General features: G+C 38.3%; 1 protein-coding gene and 1 long non-coding RNA gene across 11 annotated transcripts in view; one reads left to right on the top strand and one right to left on the bottom strand.

The window, feature by feature from the left end:
* The window catches only part of LOC147366112 (uncharacterized), a 271,655-nt gene that overhangs the window by 33,217 nt on the left and 212,766 nt on the right, over positions 1-25,672 (bottom strand). For 3 of the 10 annotated variants that reach the window (XM_086316550.1, XM_086316557.1, XM_086316556.1), the window contains 2 exons: positions 11,518-11,576; positions 934-2,568 (listed from right to left, as the gene is read on the bottom strand). The exons of 2 other annotated variants lie outside the window; for them this stretch is intronic. In XM_086316550.1, the coding sequence (XP_086172676.1) occupies positions 2,499-2,568; positions 11,518-11,576 (129 nt within the window). In that variant the 3' untranslated portion in view covers positions 934-2,498. Of the gene's footprint in view, positions 1-933; positions 2,569-11,517; positions 11,577-25,672 lie in introns of those variants that run through there. 5 more of the 10 variants (XM_086316553.1, XM_086316554.1, XM_086316552.1 and 2 more) reach the window with 5 other exon arrangements.
* On the top strand, positions 1,473-24,789 carry LOC147366114 (uncharacterized). The gene is made up of 3 exons (XR_015132404.1): positions 1,473-1,611; positions 11,576-11,745; positions 24,657-24,789. It is a non-coding gene; the product is annotated as an uncharacterized LOC147366114 (long non-coding RNA).

The following is a 25,672-nucleotide window of genomic DNA, read 5'->3' as shown; positions in this document are numbered from 1 at the left end:
TTTTCATCCTTAACAGTTGTGTTTTGTTAAAAATCAAGACACATATTACCTTGCATTCTTAAAAAGTAATCATTTATTTATTTGGCTGAATCTTCGTTGCTGCTCGGGTTTTTCTCTGGTTTCGGGGAGCAGAGGCTATGGTCTAGCTGTGATATGTGGGTTCTCATTGTGGTGGCTTCACCTTCAGTGGAGCACAGGTGCCAGAGAATTTGCACTCTTTAGTTGTGGCGCGTGGGTTAAGCAGTTTTGGCTCTCGGGCTCTGGAGCACATACTCAGTAGTTGTGGCCCACCGGCTTAGTTGCCCCGAGGCATGTGGGATCTTCCTGGATCAGGGATTGAACCCGTGTCTCCTGCATTGGCAGGCAGATTCTTTACCACTGAGCCACCAGGAAAGCCTACTCTTCATTTTTAAAGTATTTTATCCATGTCTTAGATCTAATCATGCCAATACCTGCAGTTTGTGAGATCCATATCTATTGTTTGTTGAGTCTCTTGACTCTTACCAGTGACAGTGGTTCACTTTTGCTGTGATCTTTGATCAGAGATAATATTTCACTGACAAAAATAAGTAAAAATCCTGAGGACCTGAATTTCATCTGGAGTGGGTTAATGCAACAGTGAGGTCTTGTTTTTACTCTATGGATTGAATAGAAATTGCAAGTGATAATATCCATTGTCAACATAGATTTTTCTGAAGAGAAAACTTGAATTGTTATTGCCTATTAGAGTTGAATAGGCTAAATCACAAGGTTTGTTATAAACAAGGTTATATAGCAATAGAAAGCTTAACAAATGTTTTCATTGTGTTTTTAATGCTACCAAGTAAGTTTAAATCACAACTAAGGCAGTTACAGAATAAATCAGTGATATCTCAGAATGAGTTAATTATTATAAGACAAGTGGGTGACCACAATCTCATTCAAGAAACATAATTAAAAACAAGTGAATATAGTGTTTTATAAGAAACAATACATTAACAAATGTACTTTTTATTTAAAAAAACATACATTTGGAATTATTAGTGAAAAGTTCTTAGAATCTTTTAGTAATACAGAGAAATCTTTTGTTTTTCTTTTAAAATAAATTTAGACAAAAACTCAGTTTTCATGATGACAAGATATAGGCTAAATGTAGATTTATATTACATTTTATGAAAACTAGCATGTAAATATTTCCTAGCTCTTTCTCATCTTTCTGATTAAATATAATGGCTATATGAGAGCTTTGTCCTTTCAAAGCAGCTATGTCAATTGTCTAACCATTATGTTTAAGATTTCTTATTGAACTTTGCTTGTATCCCTCCAAATTTTCATGTTGAAATCTAATCTTCAATGTGATGGTATTTAAAAGTAAGGACTTTGGAATGTGCTTAGATCATGAGGGTGGAATGTTCATGAATGGGATTCGTGTCCTTATAATACAGGCAGTAGTAGGAGAGCTCCCTCGTCTTTCCTGTCATATGGGGGCATAGTGAAAAGACAGCTATGAACCAGGAAGTGTCTATGAACCAGGAAGTGGGTCCTCATTAGACACTGAATCTGTCAGTGCCTTGATCTTGGACACCCCAGCCTCCACAACTGTGAGGAATAAATCACCCAGTCTCCAGAACTGTAAGAACTAGATTTCTATCATTTATAAGCCACCCAGTCTATTTTTGTATAGCAACCCATGTTATTAGGAATAAGAAGTTCTAATTAAATTCTATGGTCTCTGCATTAAGTTGCTGTTCTAGGAAAGATTAAATTTAAGAATATGAAGCTTATCATTTATTTTTTCCACATTAAGGAGTAAGTTATTCTTCAACACAGCTGTTTGAAATGTTAATTTTAACTGCCTTTTGGTAGAGAAAATCTGCAAAATATATTAAAATTAAATGTATTCATTTCTACCTAATCACTTTACCTGGGAAGTTATCCAAAAGGAGTAAATAAGCAATGCATAAGGGTTATTACAGCAGCTGGTACTGGTTTTTAATAAAAGTATTGCCACCAATGGAGGAATAGAGAGGGGGTAGTTGAATACATCTAAGTACATTCAAACCATTGAATGTATTGGGAAACAATTCTAATAAGTCTTTCACAGTTTGGCACATCTTGGGAACAGAGGCACTGACCGTTCTTCCTTCTGGACTATTTTTTAAGGATGTTTTGCATAGTGAAAAACCTTGATAGAGATAGGATCTTCCCCAGGGACAAAGAGCCGGCATGCTTATCATCTGCTATAACAAAGATATTATTTCTCTTGATCAAAGGGTAGGCATGCTTATTACTCATTGTAAGATACTGACCTTCTGTATGCTAATAGTTCGTCTCTTGAAATGCAAACCACTGCATGTGTAGACTACATTTAGGTGTCTTCTCTGTAAGATTTTGGAGTAGAAGGAACTCTCAAAAGTAAGCTGATGTTCATGCTGTTTACCATGCTCTGTGATAAATTCTTTTGTCTCTGACTTAGGAGTCCTGTGTCATTTTTTAGCATCCATAAGACTGTGGGCTGATTAACTTGTTAGCTTGCAAGTAAGATGACATACCGCGCTTCCCTGATGGCTCACCAGGTAAAGAATCCACCTGCAATGTAGGAGACACAGGAGACGAGGGTTTGATCCCTGGGTCAGGAAGATTCCCTGGGGACAGGAAATGGCAACCCACTCCAGTATTCTCGCTTGAAAAATCTGATGGACAGAAGAGCCTGGAGGGCTACAGTCCAAAGGGTCGCAAAGAGTCAGACACAACTAAGCGACTAAGTACACACACACAAGACAGATCAGACCCATCACAATTCTCAGCAGTTTTGGTGACAAGGATGGGATGCTGATTGAAATGTGCCTTTCTGAAGGAAAAGGAACATGGGTCTTGCAGGCCAAATCTGGGAATATGACGTGACTCAGATCTGACAGCAAATGTTAGGCAAGGGGGCTGGGTATTACGTAATGATTCTCTGCAGTCCCACCTGTTAATAAATGTTTGGAGCAATAAGAGCTAGGATTGGACCAAACTGCTCAAATGGTGCCCTGGTTATTGCTCACTCTCCTCTGGGAGGGTGGATGAGCAAATGTTACCATGACAACAGGGCATAGCGCTGAAGCTCTACAGCTTCAGCCAAAAAGTAATGAGGCTGCAACTGATGAACCAAAGAGTCCTCAAAGCCAAAAAAAAAAAAAAGCTATCAACAATGAGGACCTTGCTATTCAACACAGAACTTTGGGCAGACCAAAATAGTTAGAAGTTCTTTTTTGTGAGTCTAGAGCTAGCCCCTATTCAAAATCTGCTGAAACTGAATACAGTATCTTGTTTATTGGCAAGAAACTTCTCTCTCCACTAACGCTGTCTACGTATTCTCTTCCACTCTACCCTGATCTCAGCTGCTTTACAGAGATCTCTCTGTCCCCAAAAGAGACCAAAGATCATTCCCACTGGTCTTATTATCCTGGAGAACTCTGTTGGATACAACTGCCCAAGGTGTCATCTTACCTACTCCTGTCTGGGGACTAGGCATCCAGATTCAGTGAATGGATTTGGGGCAAGGTAAAATCCCATGGATGGAGGAACTTGGGGCAGGCTACTATCCATGGGGTCGCAAAGAGTTGGGCACGACTGAGCGACTTCACTTTCACTTTACAGTGGGAAAAGGAAGCTAATGTGACCTTGGAGGCTGAAGGATTTGGGCCAATTTAATGTACTATTGTTATTTCTACATTTGAATGTACTTCTTCATCCCAGGAGTGCCAAGGATACTTTCCCTGTTCTAGAAGAGCTGTAGGTAGAGAAGTGCTAATAGAATTCACAACACTAATGACACCTTTGAGCTCAAGTGTCGCTGACAACTTTCAGTCAATTGGGGTCCTTGGCAGAGGGAGGCAGCCTCTATCCTGAGGGGTCCTTTGGGGTTTCAGACTCATTGCCTCTTTGGTATTGCTACCGGGTTAGGCTTTTAAAAAAATTTACTGGGGTATAGTTGATTTATAATGTTGTGCTAGTTTCAGGTGTACAGCAAAGTTAATCTGTTACACTCAGCCATAAAAACAACAACATAATGCCATTTGCAGCAACATGGGTAGAGACAGAGATTGTCACACTGAGTGAAGTAAATCAGACAGAGGAAGACAAATATCACATGATATTGCTTATATATAGAATCTTTTTTTTAAAAAAAGGCTACAAATGAGCTTATCTACAAGACAGAAATAGAATTACAGATGTAGAAAATAAACTTATGGTTATATGGCGGGGGAAGGGGGAGGGATAAATTGGGAGATTGGGATTGACATATACCTACTACTGTATATAAAATGGGGCTTCCCTGGTGGCTCAGATGGTAAAGAATCTGATTGAAATGGGGGAGACCTAGGTTCGATTCCTGGGTTGGGAAGATCCCCCTGGAGGAGGGCACAGCAATCCACTCCAGTATTCTTGCTGGAGAATCCCCATGGATAGAGGAGCCTGGCAGGCTACAGCCCATAGAGTCGAAAAGAGTCAGACATGACTGAGCAACTAATACACACACACATATGAAATAGATAACTCACGGGGACCTCCTATGCAGCACAGAGAATTCTACTCAATACTCTGTAATGGCCTATATGGGTAAGGTTTTTTGAAACCAGTTAATAGCTTGCTACTAGGCTCTTGGCTTTTGGGGCTTCCCTGGTGGCTCAGACAGTAAAGAATCTGCCTGCAATGTGGGAGACCTGGATTCCATCCCTGGGTTGGGAAGATCCCCTGGAGAAAGGAATGGCTACCCATTCCAGTATTCTGGCCTGGAGAATTCCGTGAACAGAGGAGCCTGGCAAGCTACAGTCTGTGGGGTCACAAAGAGTCGGACATGAATGAGCAACTTACACTTTTACTTTTCACTTTCAGGCCCTTGGCAAGGGTGGTGCTAGTGGTAAAGAACCTACTTGCCAATGCAGGAGATGTAAGAGACGCAGGTTTGATTCCCGAGTCGGAAGATCTCCTGGAGGAGGGCACAGCAACCCTTCCCAGTATTCTTACCTGAAGAATTCCATGGACAGAGAAGCCTGGCAGGTTACAGTCCATATATATGGTCGCACAGAGTCAGACACAACTGAAGCGACTTAGCATAGCATAGCACAGGCTCTTGGCAAAGCTAAACACCTGATCCATAGAAACCTTGTGACCCTATGGCCTGATATTTCCATTTTTGAAGGTGGGTCTACAGGGACTCAATGACCTACATGGTGGGAAAGGCCTAAGGAACCTGACTTGTCAGGTGGAAAATGATATATTTAAGAGCACAGTCAGCCTGGTCCCAGGAACATCTCAGCTTGACATGAAAATTGGAAGTTGCCCATCTGTGGCAGCTCTCAATGTGGTTCCTGAAGTGCTATTGGTCCTTAATTTATAGAAGTGCTTTTAAATACCTGGTCTGGTTCAGTATGGTAAAAGTCTCTGTATATTATGCTTTGATCTAAGTAATTCATATTCTAGCAATTTAGAGTATGAGCAGATTGATACGTGGGTCTACAATTCTGTTTGCAAGGATGTTTACTGCAACACCGTTTTTGCTAGCAAATTACAAAGAACTACAAAAATCTCTCATTTAGGGACTAGATGTTAGAGAGATGAGTTGTTCCAGACAGACCATATCAAAGTAACCCAAAACATGACAAAAATAATGCTAACTTTTTTTTGTTGTTGTTTTTATGGACAGTATTTTCTCAGCGTTATGTAAAGCAAAATTAAAAGCATGTTTCATTACCCTTTTAATTTATTGACCAGGTCCATACAACTTAAAAAACAGAGCAAAGGGCTTGCTTAGCAAAGCCAACTTTAAAACCATGTTCTTAGTTTTCTCCTTCAAACCCCCAACTTTCTGGTCCCACAAGAATATCACCCTTGTGTTCTCACATACAAATTCTGGTTTCAAGATTTACTACTATGTGGAAAAGCTATATGTGGAAAGCTAGGAGATAAAAACTTTAATATGTATCATTTTCATGTAAAAGTCTCCTATATAAATAAATCTGCATAGTCTACCCCTGAATGGAAACAAAAGAAATTGGTAATAGAATTGCCTTTGAGAAAGAGACAGAGAGCTCTGAAAGTATTTGGTGAAAATAAGATTTACTTTCATTGCCATAAGTAAAGAATCCCACTTAGATTAAGAGGTATTATCTCTGGGTAGTAAAAAAATCCAAATGGCTATTTATTTACTTACAGCCTATTACTCATCTTTTATTATTTCTACCATGAACTTGAATGTATTCCAAAGACAAAAAAAATTGTGAAATATTTTGAAAGTATTTTCTAGCAAGAATACAAAGAAAAGCAAGGATATATTCAATATTTTGGTAACTGAGAAAGCAACAAAAATATGGATATATCCTTGCTTTTCTTTGTATTCTTGCTAGAAAATGCCTTCAAAATAATTGTATCAGGATTATAGTACAATCCTGAATATAAATCTGGATGCTGACAATGGAACAAGGAAGAGGTAAAAATGACACACAACTAGAAAGGCAAATAAATGGGCAGAGAAAATAAATCTAGTTACAAATTTACCTATGAGAAAATTTCTCAGAATATATACTCAAATGGAAATTCAAAGACGACCCAACAATATCTTGCTTTTATTGTTTATTTTGATGTCTTCTTAGATACAAGGATATGACCAAGCAAATAAACAAATAGTATTGTAATAAGAAATTCTCAGTTCCATTCATTAGATTTCAATAGCTGGTTTCTCCCAGAAGCCTCTCTGGACTAGCCTCAGTCATTACCATACTATACAGACAGAGAGATCTCTCTGGGCCTTTTGGCAGGAATTCTTTTATTTCCCCCCAGCACTTTGAAGGATTTGGGATGGAGAACACTGTGCCATCCCCTTTGCACGTTTTCCAGACAGTGGAGAATGTGTTTGGGAGCAGCAGATTGAAGTTCATCTTCTGGGGGCCTGTGAAAATATTGTTTCTTTGTAGATTGGTGAACTAATACAAAAAAGTCCTTCAATTATTGGACTGGTATTATATACCACCAGCCCTCTTCTCATGTTAACAATAACCTGCACAGACCAGTTTATAAAACTCCAAGAATGTGAGGTAGATCCTTCATCTTTTAAGAAAATAGTACCTCTTAAAACAACTAATTTATTTCATCCTTCAGTTGTTGCTAATGGCAACAGAAAGAATGCACTGGAGTGTCATAATAATCCTCCATTAAATCCCTAGTGTTTAAATTTTAATGCTATAATTCAAGAGCTGACAAAAGCCCATTGAGTGCGTCTATGGGGAGGAAAACAGGCAGGCCCATTTTCTCAGGGGTGATACTATAGCAACATGAAATGAATTTGGGGTCAAGGAACAAGCAGTCTCCAGGCTTTGTTTGCATTTCCTGGCTAAAAGTAGAATCTAACATTATAAATTTTACCCAACTAAGTAGTTATTTTGAGCAGCAGGAAGATAGCTCCCTTTGTACGCTGTTTATATTGAAAACAGAGAGAAGGTAACAAAACCAGAATTGGAAGAAAGATATGCCGACAAATATATTATGAAGTGACTCTCAAAGGGACCACTTTAGAAACCCCTAGATCCCTCCTATGCTTGACACCCAAACCCTCTCCCCTGGACAAATGATACTTTAGAGCATGGAGAAGTATTACAATTCCCAAAATGCCCTTTAAAAAGAAAGAAACAAAGTCTGGTCCACAGTCCTTGAAAGTGACCCTGTTACAGGCATAGAGAACATGACATAGTCCGGTGTTGTTGATTACCTCTAGCAGCAGCTCTTTATAATGGTCCTTCTGTTCTAGGGGGAGGGTTTTTTCCTACCAGAATAAGCAAATGCACACGAATCACAATTGCCTATTGTGCACAAAAGGCAAGAACAAACAAAATCCCCCCAAATACCCTACTTAATTCTCAGAAGTTTGTGTTACCAAACCTTCTTCCCCTAGATACCTGTGTTTTCAGTTTCAGGTTTTGTGTTGAATATTAGTACACTGAGCCAGTGTCCTGACTCAGTAACATAAAATACTAACATAAACTCAGTAACATAAAATATGAGGTGGATATCCAATAAGGTGTATCCAGTTACAGACTCTATTTATATGACTCTCAATATACAAAAGTGAAGAATGTTAGGTTTTTAAAGGTCTAGTCATAGATGGATATGCAGACAACTCAATAAAACTCAAAGCTGTTCCCTCTTTTCCATCTCCTCTTCTAGGCCCTCGATGTCTCACTGCTACAACTAAAAATCCTTGCCCCAGAAATTCCCTGGCAGTCCAATGGTTAGGACTTCAAGCTCTCACTGCTGAGGACCTGAGTTTGATCCTTGGTCTGGGAACTAAGATCCCACAAGTAGTGCAATGCATGACCAAAAATAAATAAATAAATAAAAATAAAAATCCTTGCCCCTTCCAACCTTTCAAGATCTCTAGAATGCAAATCTATATTTGCATTTCATCCTAAATATAGTGGCAATATTTTTAGTCACTTTCCTAAAGACAAAGTTTCTCCCCTGTTAAAAAATCTTCAATCCTATGAGTGAATCAAATTTATACTCCTAAAATTTAATTGCTATTATAAGTAAGCCATATTATATAGTTTGCTCTTCCTTATTGTATCTTTATACTTTTCTCATAGTATAGTTACAAGAAGTATACTCCTTCTAGAAAATTATCTATTTTCTTTCTTTTTTTCTTAAGCTCATGTGGCATATCTAGAATTGTCTTTAGGAATTTAATTAATTTCTTCTAATAAATTGTATATTATTGCCAAGTGCAGGGACTACATACCCAATTATTTTTCTTCCACCCACTTCACACTTGGAAAGAAATGTTTTTTAAAGAAAATATTCTCTAAGCTGCATTGCTTACCTGGCTCTTCCTTATGTATACCAAACATTGATAATATCAACAAAAAGAAGCTGTGAAATAAAAGATATTAATAAGTAATATACTATGATCAATTGTAAGTACCTTCTGCTTATTATCATTATTGAGGGATCCAGGTTGATGGGCGCTTCTTCTCTATACATGTTTACATGATTGCTGAGTCAGGAAAGGAGAGCAAGGTGAACTATACCATGCCAACTTTGAAAACTTCTGTCCAAAAGTGACACATCCCTTCTGTTCATACTGCATAGAGGTAAAGGAAGTCACAATGCCAATCTGACTTCCAGAGGACAAAATAAATGTAATCCTACACATGTTACAGAGATGGAGACATTCTGAAATGGTTGGAAATGGCACTATAACTATTGCCCCATATTTTCCCAAGAGTTAGAAGAAAACAAAAGCAATAAATTTCAAAATTTACTTTAAAATGGCAAAATAATTAGAAAATTTCCTCAGGTTGATAGATGAAACTGCTCAAAAACCTTAGCAAACACCTTCCCCATAATGAAATTTTAAATATTTTACCATTAAGATTAAAGATCAGTTCAGTTCAGTTGCTCATTCATGTCTGACTCTTTGTGACCCCGTGGACTGCAGTATGCCAGGCTTCCCTGTCCATCACCAACTCCCAGAGCTTGCTCAAACCCATGTCCATTGAGTTGGTGATGTCATCCAACCATCCCATCCTCTGTCATCCCCTTCTCCTCCTGCCTTCAATCTTTCCCAACATCAGGGTCTTTTCCAATGAGTCAGTTCTTCGCATCAGGTGGCCAAAGTGTTGGAGTTTCAGCTTTAGCATCAGTCCTTCCAATGAATATTCAGGACTGATTTCCTTTAGGATGGACTGGTTGGATCTCCTTGCAGTCCAAGGAACTCTCAAGAGTCTTCTCCAACACCACAGTTTAAAAGCATCAATTCTAAGATGCTCAGTTTTCTTTATAGTCCAACTTTCACATCCATACATGACTATTGGAAAAACCACAGCTTTGACTAGACAGACCTTTGTGGACAAAGTAACGTCTCTGCTTTTTAGCATGCTGTCTAGGTTGGTCATAGCTTTTCTTCCAAGGAGCAAGTGTCTTTTAATTTCATGGCTGCAGTCACCATCTGCAGTGATTTTGGAGCCCAAGAAAATACATTCTCTCACTGTCTCCATTGTTTCCCCATCTATTTGCCATGAAGTGATGGGACTGGATGCCATGATCTTAGTTTTTTGCATACTGAGTTTTAAGCCAACTTTTAAGCCAAGATTAAAGATAAGAATATTTATCATCATTGCTATGATCAATACAAACTGCATGTCCTGGCCAAGACAGTAATACAAAAAAAGAAAAGATATAAGGTTTAAAAGAGAAAAATAATTTCTAAAGGTATGATATGAATTATTGATACTGCTTATATTTTTTGAATTATCTATCAGAATTATTAATAATTATGAGCAAATTAGCTATAAAAATTACTTTAAAAATCAAAAGTAGAATATCAGTGACCTGTGGAATAATAGCAAATGAACTAACACTTGTATAACTGAAGTCTAAGAAAAAAAAGTATGGGGCAAAAAAAATTATTTAAGAAAATATTGTTTAAAATTTGTTAACTTTATTTTAAAAATATACCCATAATTATAAAAATTTAAGCAAACACCAAGCAGAAAGGAAAACAAGACTTAGGCCTATTATATTAAACTGCTGAAAGCCAAAGTTAAACAGAACATAAAAAGAGCAAGAGGAAAAATACATATGAAATACAGGGAATAAAATAAGAAGGCTGTTTTCTTACCAGAAACAGTGAAAATCAGAAGGCAATGGAAAAATATCTTTTAAATTTATTTAGAATATATAAAATCTATCAATCTAGAAAAAGCACTGATCAGCAGATGTGTGCAAGACATATTCGAGGAAGTTCTTTTGGCTAAGAGTAAGTGATACCAGATGAAAATTTGATAATAAAGAGTGAAACATTAAATATTGTGATACATTTAATGAAAATAAATTAGATGAAAAGGTACACCTTTTTTTGAGAAAAACAACAAACCAAAGTGACAAAATTGAAAAAATAATTATATAGTCTTATTAAGTAAATAAAATTCATAATTAAAAAGATAGTCAAAAGGTGCAAACTTCTAGTTATAAAATAAATAAGTTTTGTGGATGTAAAGTACTGCATGGTGACAGTTAATAATCCTGTATTGTATTGAAAGTTGCTGAGAGTAGATCTTAACTGTTTTTATCACAGGGAAAAAATTATAACTGTGTCTGGTGATTGATGGTAACTAAACTACAACTGAGTGACTGAACTGAACTGAACTGAAACTTATTGTGGTCATCATTTCATGTATATATATATACTGAATCATTATATTGCACACTTGAAACTGTTCAATAAAATAATGTTATATGTCTATAATAGCTAAATAAAAATTAAAAATCCTTCCTTCAAAGAAAATGCTGGGCTTGGATGGCTTCATTGGTGAATTTCATCAAGCACTTAAACAAGAAAATTATATCAATAATTGTCTTCTGATATGTTTTTCCAGGGAAATTGGCATTTAAGGGAACAGTCTGAGTTTATTTGCTAAATAGACATGTTTAGATTTGGGTCTGGCCAATAAAGAATTTCAGTATAATTTCAGCTGGGCTATAAAACTGTTATCCACTTACCATTCAGTGAGCATTTGACATTGGTGCTTAACTTCAGCTGGCTTCTCCCTTGCTACAGGCTGATGTACAAGAAAAGAAATGGAAAACATAGGAACAGGGAACTGCTGTTAGACAAAAAAATCCAAGTTATAATCTCTTGAAGATGACTAATGTCAACATTGATATAAACAAAGTCCGGGTGTTGGAAAGAAAGAAAAGGAACTCTGGTAAATCTGAGCCTAGATCAAGGTGAGTTTTGCATTTCATAAACACATGCTTTAGGCCAAATATTTAATGGACTAAAACTAATCACAGGGTTCTTGTTGCAGGTAAAAGAGAAGTAAGAAAAGATAGTCTTTTACATACATTTCTTTCTAGTTTTAAAAATTCCTATTCTAGCAGAAAATTTCCCAAAGTGAAGAAGAATAGGCATAACTGAGGAAGAGGAAGAAAAGTGTACATCTGTCAGTAGCCATCTGAAAGACAAGCTTTCAAGGAAGAAGGAAGTTCTGGCAAGCTAGAGCAGCAGCCTTTCACTGAATCTTCACGTGCATGGGCCGCAGTGTATGTAAATATTAATGGTGTGGGTCAGATTCCCCATGAATTGACTCTGAGATGGAGTCTAGTCTACAGAAAGTTCTTGAGGTGTTGCTGTCAGGATCAACGTTTGTATGAGATGTGAGGGAAGCAGAGTCAGGCCAAGGGAGAAGTGGGGCTGCAATGTAGTAGCAACAAAAACCAAGGCAAGTCCAAGGGGAGCCCTGAGTCTGGAATGGCTCTCTAGGTATATTCTGATTTGGGGAAGGCAGACCAGCTCTTCATATCATAAAGTCTTGGGATGCATCTTGTCCCCTGCAGGAGGAAGGATGATGGGCAATATGGCTGTGTTCACTGGATGGCAAATCCCAGGGAGAACTGATGGGTGACAGCTAACAGCCAGCAGCACACTCAGCAGTTGAGGGAATTAGCACTTTCCTTCCTGGAAAGGGAACCTGGGCAATGTTTACAACAATCCACTTTTGCACAGATTGGATCCTCTTGCTTCATCTAAACCCTGAAGGTCTTCCTGTAGGAAGGGTGGGTCTCTTTCCTAGGGTAAATTTATTAGAGGAACATCAATGAAGAAAGCTATAGCCTTCCTGGATGCAGGTAGGTTTGAGGCTACAACTGTGATATGTCTTAGTTTCCTTCCTCCATGATTTATCCTAGATTTTCTTCTGCCACAGCTCATACCTATGCTGCCGTTGGTGGCTGACATGGTGGGGTGATCTAAAGTTGTATCTCTGATTATCTAAATCCTTGATCTAGTCCTTCTCAGACCTTGGCTACTATATTTGTCTATTTACCATCACAGTTGAGCAAAGAAGTATTGAGATAACCAAGTGCCAAACATATTCCTCCCTGGCCTCAGTGTTCCATAACAGCCTTCCTCCTGATGATCACATCAATTGCTTCTTTCAATATTGTATTCCTCTCCTTGTCCCCTGGCCCCTTGTCATGAGAAGTATGAAGTATATAGGCATAAATCATAGCTTACATTTCCAAGGTGGAATTTCCCCACACATAGGAACTAAGACCAGTAAACACAAGAGAGGCCAGAATCCAGAAAAGGAAGAAGAAACTTCCTATGGATCATTCCTACTTTCATCCCTTGGTCCCTGGCACTATGTAATCTATTTAACTAATGGGGCACAGCACTATATATTGGCTCTTAATATGAGTATATATCACGTCCTGAAAGATGACTACCTATCCTTGCATGGTATCATTTTCGAACTTGGGCCTTTTCTATGCCATCTGGAAGCTATTCTATTGCTCTTCAATGCCAGTTGTTTTGAATGCTGTGGTACATGACAAGACCAGATGATTTGATGACTGTGGGCCCATGGTTGCACCTCCTTTGCTATAAAGTGAATGTCTTAGTCAGTGGTTTCTGAACAGTGACATCTTCACACTTTGCCTGAAATAACTCTTTGTTACAGGCGATTGTCCTGTATATTGATGTTTAGCAGCAACCCTGGCCGCTAGCCACTAGATGTCAGTAGCATCCTCCTAGTTGTGAGAACCAAATATGTCAGCCGGCACGGTCAAATATCCCCTTGGGTGGGGGGAAATATTGCCCCTCATTAAGAACCATTGCCTCAGCCTGAAGCAATGTCATATGGGATTCCACGTGGGTGGATTCAACTTTCTGTAATCACATGGAAAATGGTGCTGCCTGGGATTCTTCAGACAGGAAAGGCAAATCCAAACTAGAATACATAGAGATGCAAAAAGTCTTCAAAATCGCAGTTTTTTCCAGGTTGGAAATAGTTCAATGTACTTAACTTGCCACCAGGTGGCTGGTTAGCGTCCGGAAGGGATGGTGCTGTACGTGGGCGTCAGCATTGGTCTCTCTTGTCAGCCTCAGCAAATGGGAGCTCACGTAGCCAGACCCATGCTTAGCCTCCATTCTCTGGACACTATGGTGACTCTGTTCATTGTGCCTAGTGTTCAAACACTGTGACCTCTGATGACAGAGAGATGGTTGACATGGACCTGCTGACATTTTGTCTACTGTGATTACTTGGCTGTTTAATGCCTATTCCAGAGTAGATGCCCTCCACATGCAATGCCAAGATCCTCACAGTTTGTGCTCTCTCCCACTGGTCCATCCATGTACCATGACTGATCTCTCCATCTTTCTCCTCTCAAGCTACTTGCCACCCATGAATTTGCACAGATTTTAATCTTGGGCCATTCTTTTTTCACCAAAAGGTGATCAGTGGTACCACCTGGAGCTCTGGCTATCAGAAAGATGCGTCCCACCACTGTCTTTAAAGGCCATCATATAGTGAAGTTCTTTTTTTTTTTAATTTTATTTTATTTTTAAACTTTACAATATTGTATTGGTTCTGCCATATATCAAAATGAATCCGCCACAGGCATACACGTGCTCCCCATCATGAACCCTCCTCCCTCCCCCCTCCCCATATCATCCCTCTGGGTCGTCCCAGTGCACCAGCCCCAAGCATCCAGTATCGTGCATCGAACCTGGACTGGCGACTCGTTTCATACATGATATTATACATATTTCAATGCCATTTTCCCAGATCATCCCACCCTCTCCCTCTCCCACAGAGTCCAAAAGACTGTTCTATACATCAGTGTCTCCCCTGCTGTCTCGTATACAGGGTCATTGTCACCATCTTTCTAAATTCCATATATATGCATTAGTATACTGTATTGGTGTTTTTCTTTCTGGCTTACTTCACTCTGTATAATAGGCTCCAGTTTCATCCACCGCATTAGAACTGACTCAAATGTATTCTTTTTAATGGCTGAGTAATACTCCATTGTGTATATGTACCACAGCTTTCTTATCCATTCATTTGCTGATGGACATCTAGGTTGCTTCCATGTCCTGGCTATTATAAACAGTGCTGCGATGAACATTGGGGTACACGTGTCTCTTTCCCTTCTGGTTTCCTCAGTGTGTATGCCCAGCAGTGGGATTGCTGGATCATAAGGCAGTTCTATTTCCAGTTTTTTAAGGAATCTCCACACTGTTCTCCATAGTGGCTGTATTAGTTTGCATTCTCACCAACAGTGTAAGAGGGTTCCCTTTTCTCCACACCCTCTCCAGCATTTATTGCTTGTAGACTTTTGGATCACGGCCATTCTGACTGGCGTGAAATGGTGCCTCATAGTGGTTTTGATTTGCATTTCTCTGATAATGAGTGATGTTGAGCATCTTTTCATGTGTTTGTTAGCCATCTGTATGTCTTCTTTGGAGAAATGTCTGTTTAGTTCTTTGGCCCATTTTTTGATTGGGTCATTTATTTTTCTGGAACTGAGCTGTAGGAGTTGCTTGTATATTTTTGAGATTAGTTGTTTGTCTGTTGCTTCATTTACTATTATTTTCTCCCATTCTGAAGGCTGCCTTTTCACCTTTCTTATAGTTTCCTTTGTTGTGCAGAAGCTTTTAAGTTTAATTAGGTCCCATTTGTTTATTTTTGCTTTTATTTCCAATATTCTGGGAGGTGGGTCATAGAGGATCCTGCTGTGATGTATGTCGGAGAGTGTTTTGCCTATGTTCTCCTCTAGGAGTTTTATAGTTTCTGGTCTTACGTTTAGATCTTTAATCCATTTTGAGTTTATTTTTGTGTATGGTGTTAGAAAGTGGTCTAGTTTCATTCTTTTACAAGTGGTTGACCAGTTTTCCCAACACTACTTGTTAAAGAGATTGTCTTTAATCCATTGTATATTCTTGCCTCCTTTGTCAAAGATAAGGTGTCCATATCTGTGTGGATTTATCTCTGGGCTTTCTATTTTGTTCCATTGATCTATATTTCTGTCTTTGTGCCAGTACCATACTGTCTTGATAACTGTGGCTTTGTAGTAGAGCCTGAAGTCAGGCAGGTTGATTCCTCCAGTTCCATTCTTCTTTCTCAAGATAGCTTTGGCTATTCAAGGTTTTTTGTATTTCCATACAAATTGTGAAATCATTTGTTCTAGCTCTGTGAAGAATACCATTGGTAGCTTGATAGGGATTGCACTGAATCTATAAATTGCTTTGGGTAGTATACTCATTTTCACTATATTGATTCTTCCAATCCATGAACATGGTATATTTCTCCATCTATTAGTGTCCTCATTGATTTCTTTCACCAGTGTTTTATAGTTTTCTATATATAGGTCTTTAGTTTCTTTAGGTAGATATATTCCTAAGTATTTTATTCTTTTTGTTGCAATGGTGAATGGAATTGTTTCCTTAATTTCTCTTTCTGTTTTCTCATTATTAGTGTATAAGGAATGCAAGGGATTTCTGTGTGTTGATTTTATATCCTGCAACTTTACTATAATCATTGATTAGTTCTAGTAATTTTCTGGTGGAGTCTTTAGGGTTTTCTATGTAGAGGATCATGAGTAAAACAGTGAGAGTTTTACTTCTTCTTTTCTAATTTGGAGTCCTTTTATTTCTTTTTCTGCTCTGATTGCTGTGGCCAAAACTTCCAAAACTATGTTGAATAGTAATGGTGAAAGTGGACACCCTTGTCTTGTTCCTGACTTTAGAGGAAATGCTTTCAATTTTTCACCATTGAAGATAATGTTTGCTGTGGGTTTGTCATATATAGCTTTTATTATGTTGAGGTATGTTCCTTCTATTCCTGCTTTCTGGAGAGTTTTTATCATAAATGGATGTTGAATTTTGTCAAAGGCTTTCTCTGCATCTATTGAGATAATCATATGGTTTTTATTTTTCAATTTGTTAATGTGGTGTATTACATTGATTGATTTGTGGATATTGAAGAATCCTTGCATTCCTGGGATAAAGCCCACTTGGTCATGGTGTATGATCTTTTTAATGTGTTGTTGGATTCTGATTGCTAGAATTTTGTTAAGGATTTTTGCATCTATGGTCATCAGTGATATTGGCCTGTAGTTTTCTTTTTTTGTGGGATCTTTGTCAGGTTTTGGTACTAGGGTGATGGTGGCCTCATAGAATGAGTTTGGAAGTTTACCTTCCTCTGCAATTTTCTGGAAGAGTTTGAGTAGGATCGGTGTTAGCTCTTCTCTAAATTTTTGGTAGAATTCAGCTGTGAAGCCATCTGGACCTGGGCTTTTGTTTGTTGGAAGATTTTTGATTACAGTTTCAATTTCCATGCTTGTGATGGGTCTGTTAAGATTTTCTATTTCTTCCTGGTTCAGTTTTGGAAAGTTGTACTTTTCTAAGAATTTGTCCATTTCTTCCATGTTGTCCATTTTATTGGCATATAATTGCTGATAGTAGTCTCTTATGATCCTTTGTATTTCTGTGTTGTCTGTTGTGATCTCTCCATTTTCATTTTTAATTTTATTGATTTGATTTTTCTCCCTTTGTTTCTTGATGAGTCTGGCTAATGGTTTGTCAATTTTATTTATCCTTTCAAAGAACCAGCTTTTGGCTTTGTTGATTTTTGCTATGGTCTTTTTTATTTCTTTTGCATTTATTTCTGCCCTAATTTCTTTTTTTTAAGTAGTTGTTTAAAGTCTATTTTTATTTTATTATTTTATTTTTTAACTTTACAATATTGTATTGGTTTGGCCATACATAGTGAAGTTCTTTTTTTTTTTATTTTATTTTATTTTTAAACTTTACATAATTGTATTAGTTTTGCCAAATATCAAAATGAATCCACCACAGGTGTACATGTGTTCCCCATCCTGAACCCTCCTCCCTCCTCCCTCCCCATACCATCCCTCTGGGTCGTCCCAGTGCTCTAGCCCCAAGCACCCAGTATCGTGCATCGACCTGGACTAGCATCTCGTTTCATATATGATATTTTACATGTTTCAATGCCATTCTCCCAAATCTTCCCACCCTCTCCCTCTCCCACAGAGTCCATAAGACTGTTCTGAAGTTCTGATCCATTTTTAGCTTACGTGCAAGTACTAGGATGACAGTTCATAAATCAACTTTGCTCTTTGCCTCCTTTGTCAGCTGTCCTAAGGCATCCCCTACACAATATAAATAAATGTTGGTTAAGAAACTGGTGAATGAAATGGAAGTCTGGACCAGATTGTGCTGCTTACTTGAGTCTTCTGGTATTGCTGTTGTTCAGTCACTGAGTTGTGTCTGACCCTTTGTGACCCTGTGGACTTTGGCACACCAGGCTTCCTTGTCCTTTACTATCTCCTGGACTTTACTCAAACTCATGTCCATTGTGTCAATGATGCCATCCAACCATCTCATCATCTGTTTCCCTCTTCTCCTCCTGCCCTCAATCTTTCCCAGCATCAGGGTTTTTCCAGTGAGTCAGCTCTTTGCATCAGTCGGCCAAAATATTGGAGCTTCAGCTTCAGCATCAGTACTTCCAATGAATATTCAGGGTTGATTTCCTTTAGGATTGATTGGTTTGATCTCCTTGCAGTCCAAGGGACTCTCAAGAGTCTCCTCCAGCACCACAACTTGAAAGCTGCAATTCTTCAGTGCTGAGCCTTGTTCCCTGGTGGCTCATTGGCAAAGAATCTGTCTACAGTGCAGGAACCACAGGAGATATGCATTCGATCCTGAGGTAGGGAAGATCCCCTGGAGGAGGGCATGACAACCCACTCCAGTATCCTTGCCTGGAGAATCCCATAGACAGAGGAACCTGGCACCCTACAGTCCCTAGGATTGCAGAGAGTCGGACATGACTGAAGTGACTTAGCACACACAAGCCTTCTTAACGGTCCTACTCTCACATCCGTATATGACTACCAGAAAAAGTACAGCTTCGACTGTATGGATCTTTGTTGGCAAAGTGATGTCTCTGCTTTTTTAATACGCTGTCTATTGTCATAGCTTTTCTTCCAAAGAGCAAGTGTCTTAATTTCTTGGCTGCAGTCATTGTCCGCAGTGATTTTGGAGCCCAAGAAAATAAAATCTGTCACTGTTTTCACTTTTTCCCCATTTGCTATTAAGCAATGTGCTTGTGCCTAATCCTTGTACCATTTTCATCTTAAGAGTGGGTGGGTCTTATAAAGTATATAATTTGAACTATTTGACTCCTTTCTTTAGTTCTAAAATGAAAGACTGAATTAAATAAACTATAACATCTCTTCCAATTCTAGAATTTTATGAGAAGAAGCATAATTTTGTGTTTAGAATGATGGTTGATGTTGGCAGCTAGTATACCTTTGATTTATGACCATAAGTTCATCGTGTGGCCTCATCTATGAACTCCTCTATGCTCCTATTTATCATCATTTCAGGTGGTACTAGTGGTAAAAATCTGCCTGCCAATGCAGAAGACAAAAGAGATGTGGGTTCTAACCCTGGGTTGGGTTAGATCCTCTGGAGGAGGAAATGGCATCCCATTCCAGTATTCGTGCCTGGAAAATTCCACAGGCAGAAGAACCTTGTGGATTACTGTTCATGGGGCTGGAGAGTCAGACACAACTGAGTGACTGAGCAGACACAACCAATTAAATCATAACAATGAGGAAACCAACATTCTCAAAGCCAATGAAAATTCCCTGTGTCCACAGCAACAACATTGTTTCAAGTATTCACCAATCAGTTTCTTGTACCAAGTTGCCCAATCACCTATACACCCAGTTTATAGTAAGTGTTATTTTTAAGATTATAGAATAAAGCATTTCCTTTGGATAAAACTTAAAAATGAGAGCTAATGGAGTCAGAGATAGATTGAGATGGAGGCTATGAGGCATGAGGATTGCTGCTAACTTATTTGCAATGGACAAACTATTTTAAAGTTGACTAACAGCACCATGAGAAAAGTAATATTGTAGTTAAACATACTGTATTAGCAAGGGTTCTCCAGAGAAACAGAACCAATAGGGTATATGTATGTAATATAAGCATATTGAGTTGCTTCAGTCGTGTCTGACTCTTTGCTGCTTTGCTATCCATGGGATTCTCCAGGCAAGAATACCAAAGTGGGTTGCCATGCCCTCCTCTGGGGGATCTTCCAGACCCACAGATTGAACTTGCATCTCTTACATCTCCTGCATTGGCAAGTGGGCTCTTTACCACTAGCACCACCTGGGAAGCCCGTGTGTGTGTGGGGGGGGTGTGTGTATGTGTGTGAGTGTGTGTATGTGTATGGGGTGTGTGTATATGTGTGTGGAGTGTGTGTGTGGGAGGGTGTGTGTGTGTGTGTGTATGTGTGTGGGTGTGTGTATGTGTGTGGGTGTGTATGTGTGTGGGGTGTGTGTATATGTGTGTGTATGTGTGTGTGGAGTGTGTGTGTGTGGGGGGTGTGTGTGTGTGTGTGTACGTACTGATAATTCCAAGAAGTTTGCAAGGTGTTTGCTAAGCCTTATATGAATTGCCCAATGAAATGAACGTCTTGATCACTGGAGATTGTGGAAAATACACCCCAAGTGGGAAACACATTTTCTAACAGTTTCTTTCCGACTGTGAGGGCATCAGCCTTCTGGCAATAGAAGGCTTCAACCTATCTGGAAAATATTTACAACAACAAGAAGATACTGACAACCCACACTAAGTGGTGGGTGAATGAAGCCCAAATGCAGCTGTTGAAGGGGTCCAGAAAGAGGAGATCTGAGGCCCCTACCAGGTTAGGTGTTTCTGGCAGACTGTTTTTGAAGTTTTATAGATTTCTCCCCACCAATGTCTTCGGATGCCATGTGATTCCGCTTATTGTGATATTAACTTTATTATGGTAGTCTAAAATTGAGTCCTCAGCATCTCTGAGGAATACCTGTATTCATCTATTACCACACTCTCTTGATTACTGTGGCTTATGGTAGATCTTGACGTTGTGTGGTGTCAGTTCTCTGATTTATTATTCTCCTTCAATACTGTGTTGGCTCTTTCATGTCTTTTACTCTCTTTAGAATCACAAAATAATTTGCTGAAATTTGGATTGGAGTGGCAATGAATGTATAGACCAATTTGGGAAGAACTGGAATCTTGGCAATATTGTCTTCCTATCTGTGCACATGGACTATCTCTCCACTTATTTAGTTCTTTAAAAAAAAAATTCATTCATCAGAATTTTGTAGTTTCCCCCGTATAGATCTTATACATATTTTGTTAGGCTTATACCTAAGTGCTTCACCTTTTTGGGGGTGTTATGTTATGTATAGTTTTTATTTCCTTTCTTGCTGTATTGCATTGAGTAGAACTTCTAAGCACTGTTTGAATAAAAGCAGTCAGAGCAGACATCCTGACTTGTTCCTGATCTCAGGTGGAAAGCATTTAGTCTTTTTATCACTAAGGGTATCTTTGCTGTAGCGTTTTTTGCTTTTGTAGATGCTCTTTACAAAGTTGAGGAGACTCCCCTTTGTTTTTCATTTTCTGAATGAATACAGAATGTTTTCATTTTCATGAATGAATATAGAATTTTTGTCAAATGCATGTTCTGTCTCAACTGATATTGTCCTGTGACTTTTTTTTGGTCATTCAGCCTATTAACATGGTGGATTACATTATTCATTTTCAAATAGTGAACTAGCCTTGTAGCCCTGAAATAAACCATGTTTTGTTGTGATCTATAATTCTTTTTTATATATTGCTACATTCTATTTGCCAATATTTTGTTAAGAATTTTTGCATCTATATTCATAAAGGTTATTAGTCTTCACTTTTTAAATTATCTTAGTATTGCTTTGGTATCAGGATAATATTAGCTTATAAAACTAAATGGAAAATGTTTTTTCCTATTCAATTTTCAGAAAAATATTGGGTATAATGAATTGTTCTTTCAATATCTGTATAATTAGTTTTAAAATTATGAATTCAATTTCCTTACTAGATTCTGGACTATTCTAATTCTATAGTTAATATTGAGTGAATTGTGGTAGCTTGTGCTTTTGAGAATCTGGTCCATTTAGTGTAAGTTATTCAATTTATATATGTAGATTATTGATTTGAGATATTTGCTTCTTTCTAATATAAACATTTAGTGTTAATAAAATTTCCCCTCAGAACTGTATTCGCTATGTCCCACAGCTTTTATGTTGTGTTTTAATTTTCATTCAGTTCAATGTATTGTTTATTTTCCTTGAGACTTCCTCTTTGACTCATGTTTTCAAATGTGTTGCTTAGTTTCCAAGTGGTTGGAGGTTTTCCTGTTATCTTTTTGTTATTTGTATCTAGTTTGACTCCAATGTGGCAAGAGATCACACTCTGTGTATCATTTTCACTATTTCAAATTTGCTGTAGCCTGTTTTCTTGCCCAGGATGTGGTCTATCTCAGTATATGTCCTATGGTTCCTTGAGAAAAGTGCATATTCTGCTGCTGGTGGTGGAGTATTCTGTAAACATCAATTTGAACTTGTGGGTTAATGGTGTTTTTAAGTTTTTATATCTTTGCTGATTTCCTATCTAGTTGTTTTATCAATTGCTGAGAGAAGGATATTGAAATCTTCAACTATAATGGTGGGCTTGTTTATTTCTCTTCATATTAATAGTTCTATCAGCTTTTGTTTCACATATTTTGTTGCGCTGTTCTTTGGTACACATGCATTTAGAATTACTATATCTTGTTAGAAAATTCCCTGGTGGCTCAGACGGTAAAGCGTCTGCCCGCAATACGAGTTCAATCCCTGGGTCGGGAAGATCCCCTGGAGAAGGAAATGGCAACCCACTCCAGTATTCTTGCCCGGAAAATTCCGTGGACTGGTAAGCTACAGTCCATGGGGTCCCAAAGACTCGGACACGACTAAGTGACTTCACTTCACTTCACTTGGAGAATTGATCTTTTAACATAATGTAATGTCCCTGGTAATTTCATTTGCTTCAGTTACCTTCTTCTGACGCTACTTTGGCAGGTGAAGTGCACACATCACTTCATTATTGCTAGAAGTCTTTTTTGTTTTCTTCTCAGCCTCTGTTGGCTCCAGAAAAGAGGAGGAGCTCCTCATCACTGCTAGACATGGATGAGAATTCAGCGTGTCTACTAGCCCCATCCTATACCACCTGGCTGGTAGAGACATGAGTATTTCCTATTGCTCCCTCATGGGGTATTGGAGGGGGGAGTCTCATTACCGCTGGGCAATGGTGAAGGTCCTGATGCTCCGCTAGACTTCCTCTGACAACACCTCAGTGTTAGAGGGCACTCCTCACATCCTGGCGACAGTGGAAGTCTAGACTCCCCAGTCAGCCTTTACCAAGGGTGGAAAGTAAGACCAAAGTTACTTTTTTCCCCCCTGTTATATTTAGCTAAAGTAGCCCAGTGGTAAAGAATTGGCCTGCCAAGCAGGAGATACAGCTTCAATCCCTGGGTTGAGAAGATCCCCTGGAGAAGGAAATGGCAACCCACTCCAGTACTCTTGCCTAGAAAATCCCAGAGACAGAGGAGCCTGGTGTTGCTACAGTCCATGGGGTTGCAAAAGAGTCAGGCATAACTGAGCAGCTAAGCAGCAGCAACAAGTAGCTAAAGTTGAGCCTCTTCTGTATAAAAATTTTGTCTTGCTAGACTGCCCATTCCTGGTCCTTTAGCTAAAGAGAGTAGGCCTCTGTTATGACTTTTAGTTTGCATCCATTTGTTTCTTAACTGGCCATTTCTTTGGCTCCAAGTCTGGGGTGAATAAGCACAAGTGGAAACACAGAGAACTCATCAATGTGTTGTTTCTTAGGTCCTGCGGTCCCTTGTCAGTCTAACTGTTCTCAACTCCCCTTTCAGAGGCTTCTTATGTTTTGTTTTATTCATAGTGACCGGAACTCTTAATTGTTCATAGTGAGAAGAATAAGGAAAAGTATGTCTAATATATTTGCATAAGTGGAAATCTCCTCTGACAATTTTGACTGACACTGTATATGCATTCTCATTTTAAAGAGATGGTTTGAAATCAGCTCCTTTTTCTTTATTACTTAAGTATAAAATGAGCTCTTTCCATATGTGCTTGGATGTAAAGGATGTGAATTATCTTAAGTGCAGTCAAGTTTAGCCTGTTCTCTTTGGAAAGATTCTACTAGGCCAGTGACACATGTATCATACATGGGGACCTCAGCCTTATGTATATATAGCACCTTCTGATCTAATGACAATGTAACAAATTCAGCCAATATGTAAGAAATGCACAATATAAACTGGCCTTTCAGGCAATAAGTTTGAGAAGGAAATGAAAAACAAAAAAGATTTTATTCATGAAACTTCTAACACTGACTATAACAATAGCCTTTGGAAAAGGTACGGGGCCATGTTACAAAAGTTCTCTAGCTTATTTATCTGAGCAACGTAAAAGTTCTAGCGTTTTCTAGGATACCATTTAGAAATACATATAATTAATGTCATTATATAAATTTAGATCAATTTTAATAGCAGGAAATATGTTTTTATTCAATAAAAAAGCAACTCTGAGCACAAGATACAAACTAAAAGTCCTAGACCATTTTCAAGATTTTTTTCTTTTAAAAATCTATAATTGTTAGAAAAATCTTCTAACTCTATAATTGTCTTTAGAGAAGCAACGTATAAAGTTTTAAGAAATACATTTGGGAAAATACTTGAAACTGAAAAACTATGTTTTTAAATTTTGAAAGAGCAAGTACTACTTTGTTATAAGAAAAGATAGCTTGATTCTTTACAGGTATTTAATCACTTTGTAGAATGCACAAAACTGAAAAAGCTCTGATAAATGAATTGTTGTTTGATTTGAGTCTGAGTCTCCGTTGTTCACTTGAACTGTATCTCTATATTCAATAGCATGCTTTGAAATTTCAGTGTGGCCTGGATGGAAGGAAGAGATGAAGGAAGGAGAAAAGGAAAGAATGAAGAAAGAGAAGGAAGGAAGAAAAGAAGGAAGGGAGGAAAAGAAGATTTAAATATTTCAAATAAATCCTCACTTGTGAGAAAAGGCCACTGTTTTTAATGCACAAGCTTGACTTAAGAAAAAAGGCAAAATACATTTAGAAGACTGTACAATTTTTTTTTTTTTTTGCCTTCTCAGCTTTCATTTCCATTCACCTGGTAACAGCACCCAAAGTGTATGGGTCTAGTGGTGAGCCCATTACCCAAATGGGGTCAATAAGCAACTTACAATACACGGGCTTCCCTGGTGGCCCAATGGTGAAGAATCTGCCTGCCAATGCAGAGGACATGGGTTCGATCTATGGGTGGGGAAGATCCCACTTGTGGTGGAGCAACTAAGCCCTCGTGCTTCAACTATTGAGCCTGTGCTCTAGAGCCTGGGAGCCACAACTACTGAAGCTCTCATGCTCCAGAGCGCATGCTCCACAGACAGAAAAGCCACCAAAATGAGAAGCCTGCATTCTATAACTAGAGAGTAGCTCCCACTTGCCACAACTAGAGAAAAGCCCCTGCAGCAATGAAGACCCAGCACAGCCAAAAATAAATAATATATGAATAAATAAACTTTAAAAAATAATATTAAAAAATTTTTTTAAGTTACTTACAATACAGAATGTTAAAAAACTTAAATAAGATTCCATAAAGCCATAATATTTTTCACCCCAAATTTTATTAATTAGCCTCCCTCAACTAAAATATAAAGTCTAAAATCATTTTGAATAAAATCCATCTGAATCTCTAGATTGAGTGATGTCCAATAGTCTTTCAGAGTATTTACCAGTATTTACCTAAAAATGCCCCGGTTTCCATAGGTGACTATGATTCCAATTCCATATTAACTCCAATATCCATAAGGATGTTTACTGCTTGAAAAATGTCTTTCTCCTTGAAAAAATTCAACCAGAGTGCTAAAGACAAATGTCCTCTGA

Source organism: Bos grunniens, chromosome 9 (assembly GCF_055505025.1).
Source record: "Bos grunniens cultivar Pamir isolate PY7600 chromosome 9, Bosgru_T2T1.0, whole genome shotgun sequence".
NCBI classification, from domain to species: Eukaryota; Metazoa; Chordata; class Mammalia; order Artiodactyla; family Bovidae; genus Bos; species Bos grunniens.
This window is presented reverse-complemented; position numbering and strand designations above follow the sequence as displayed.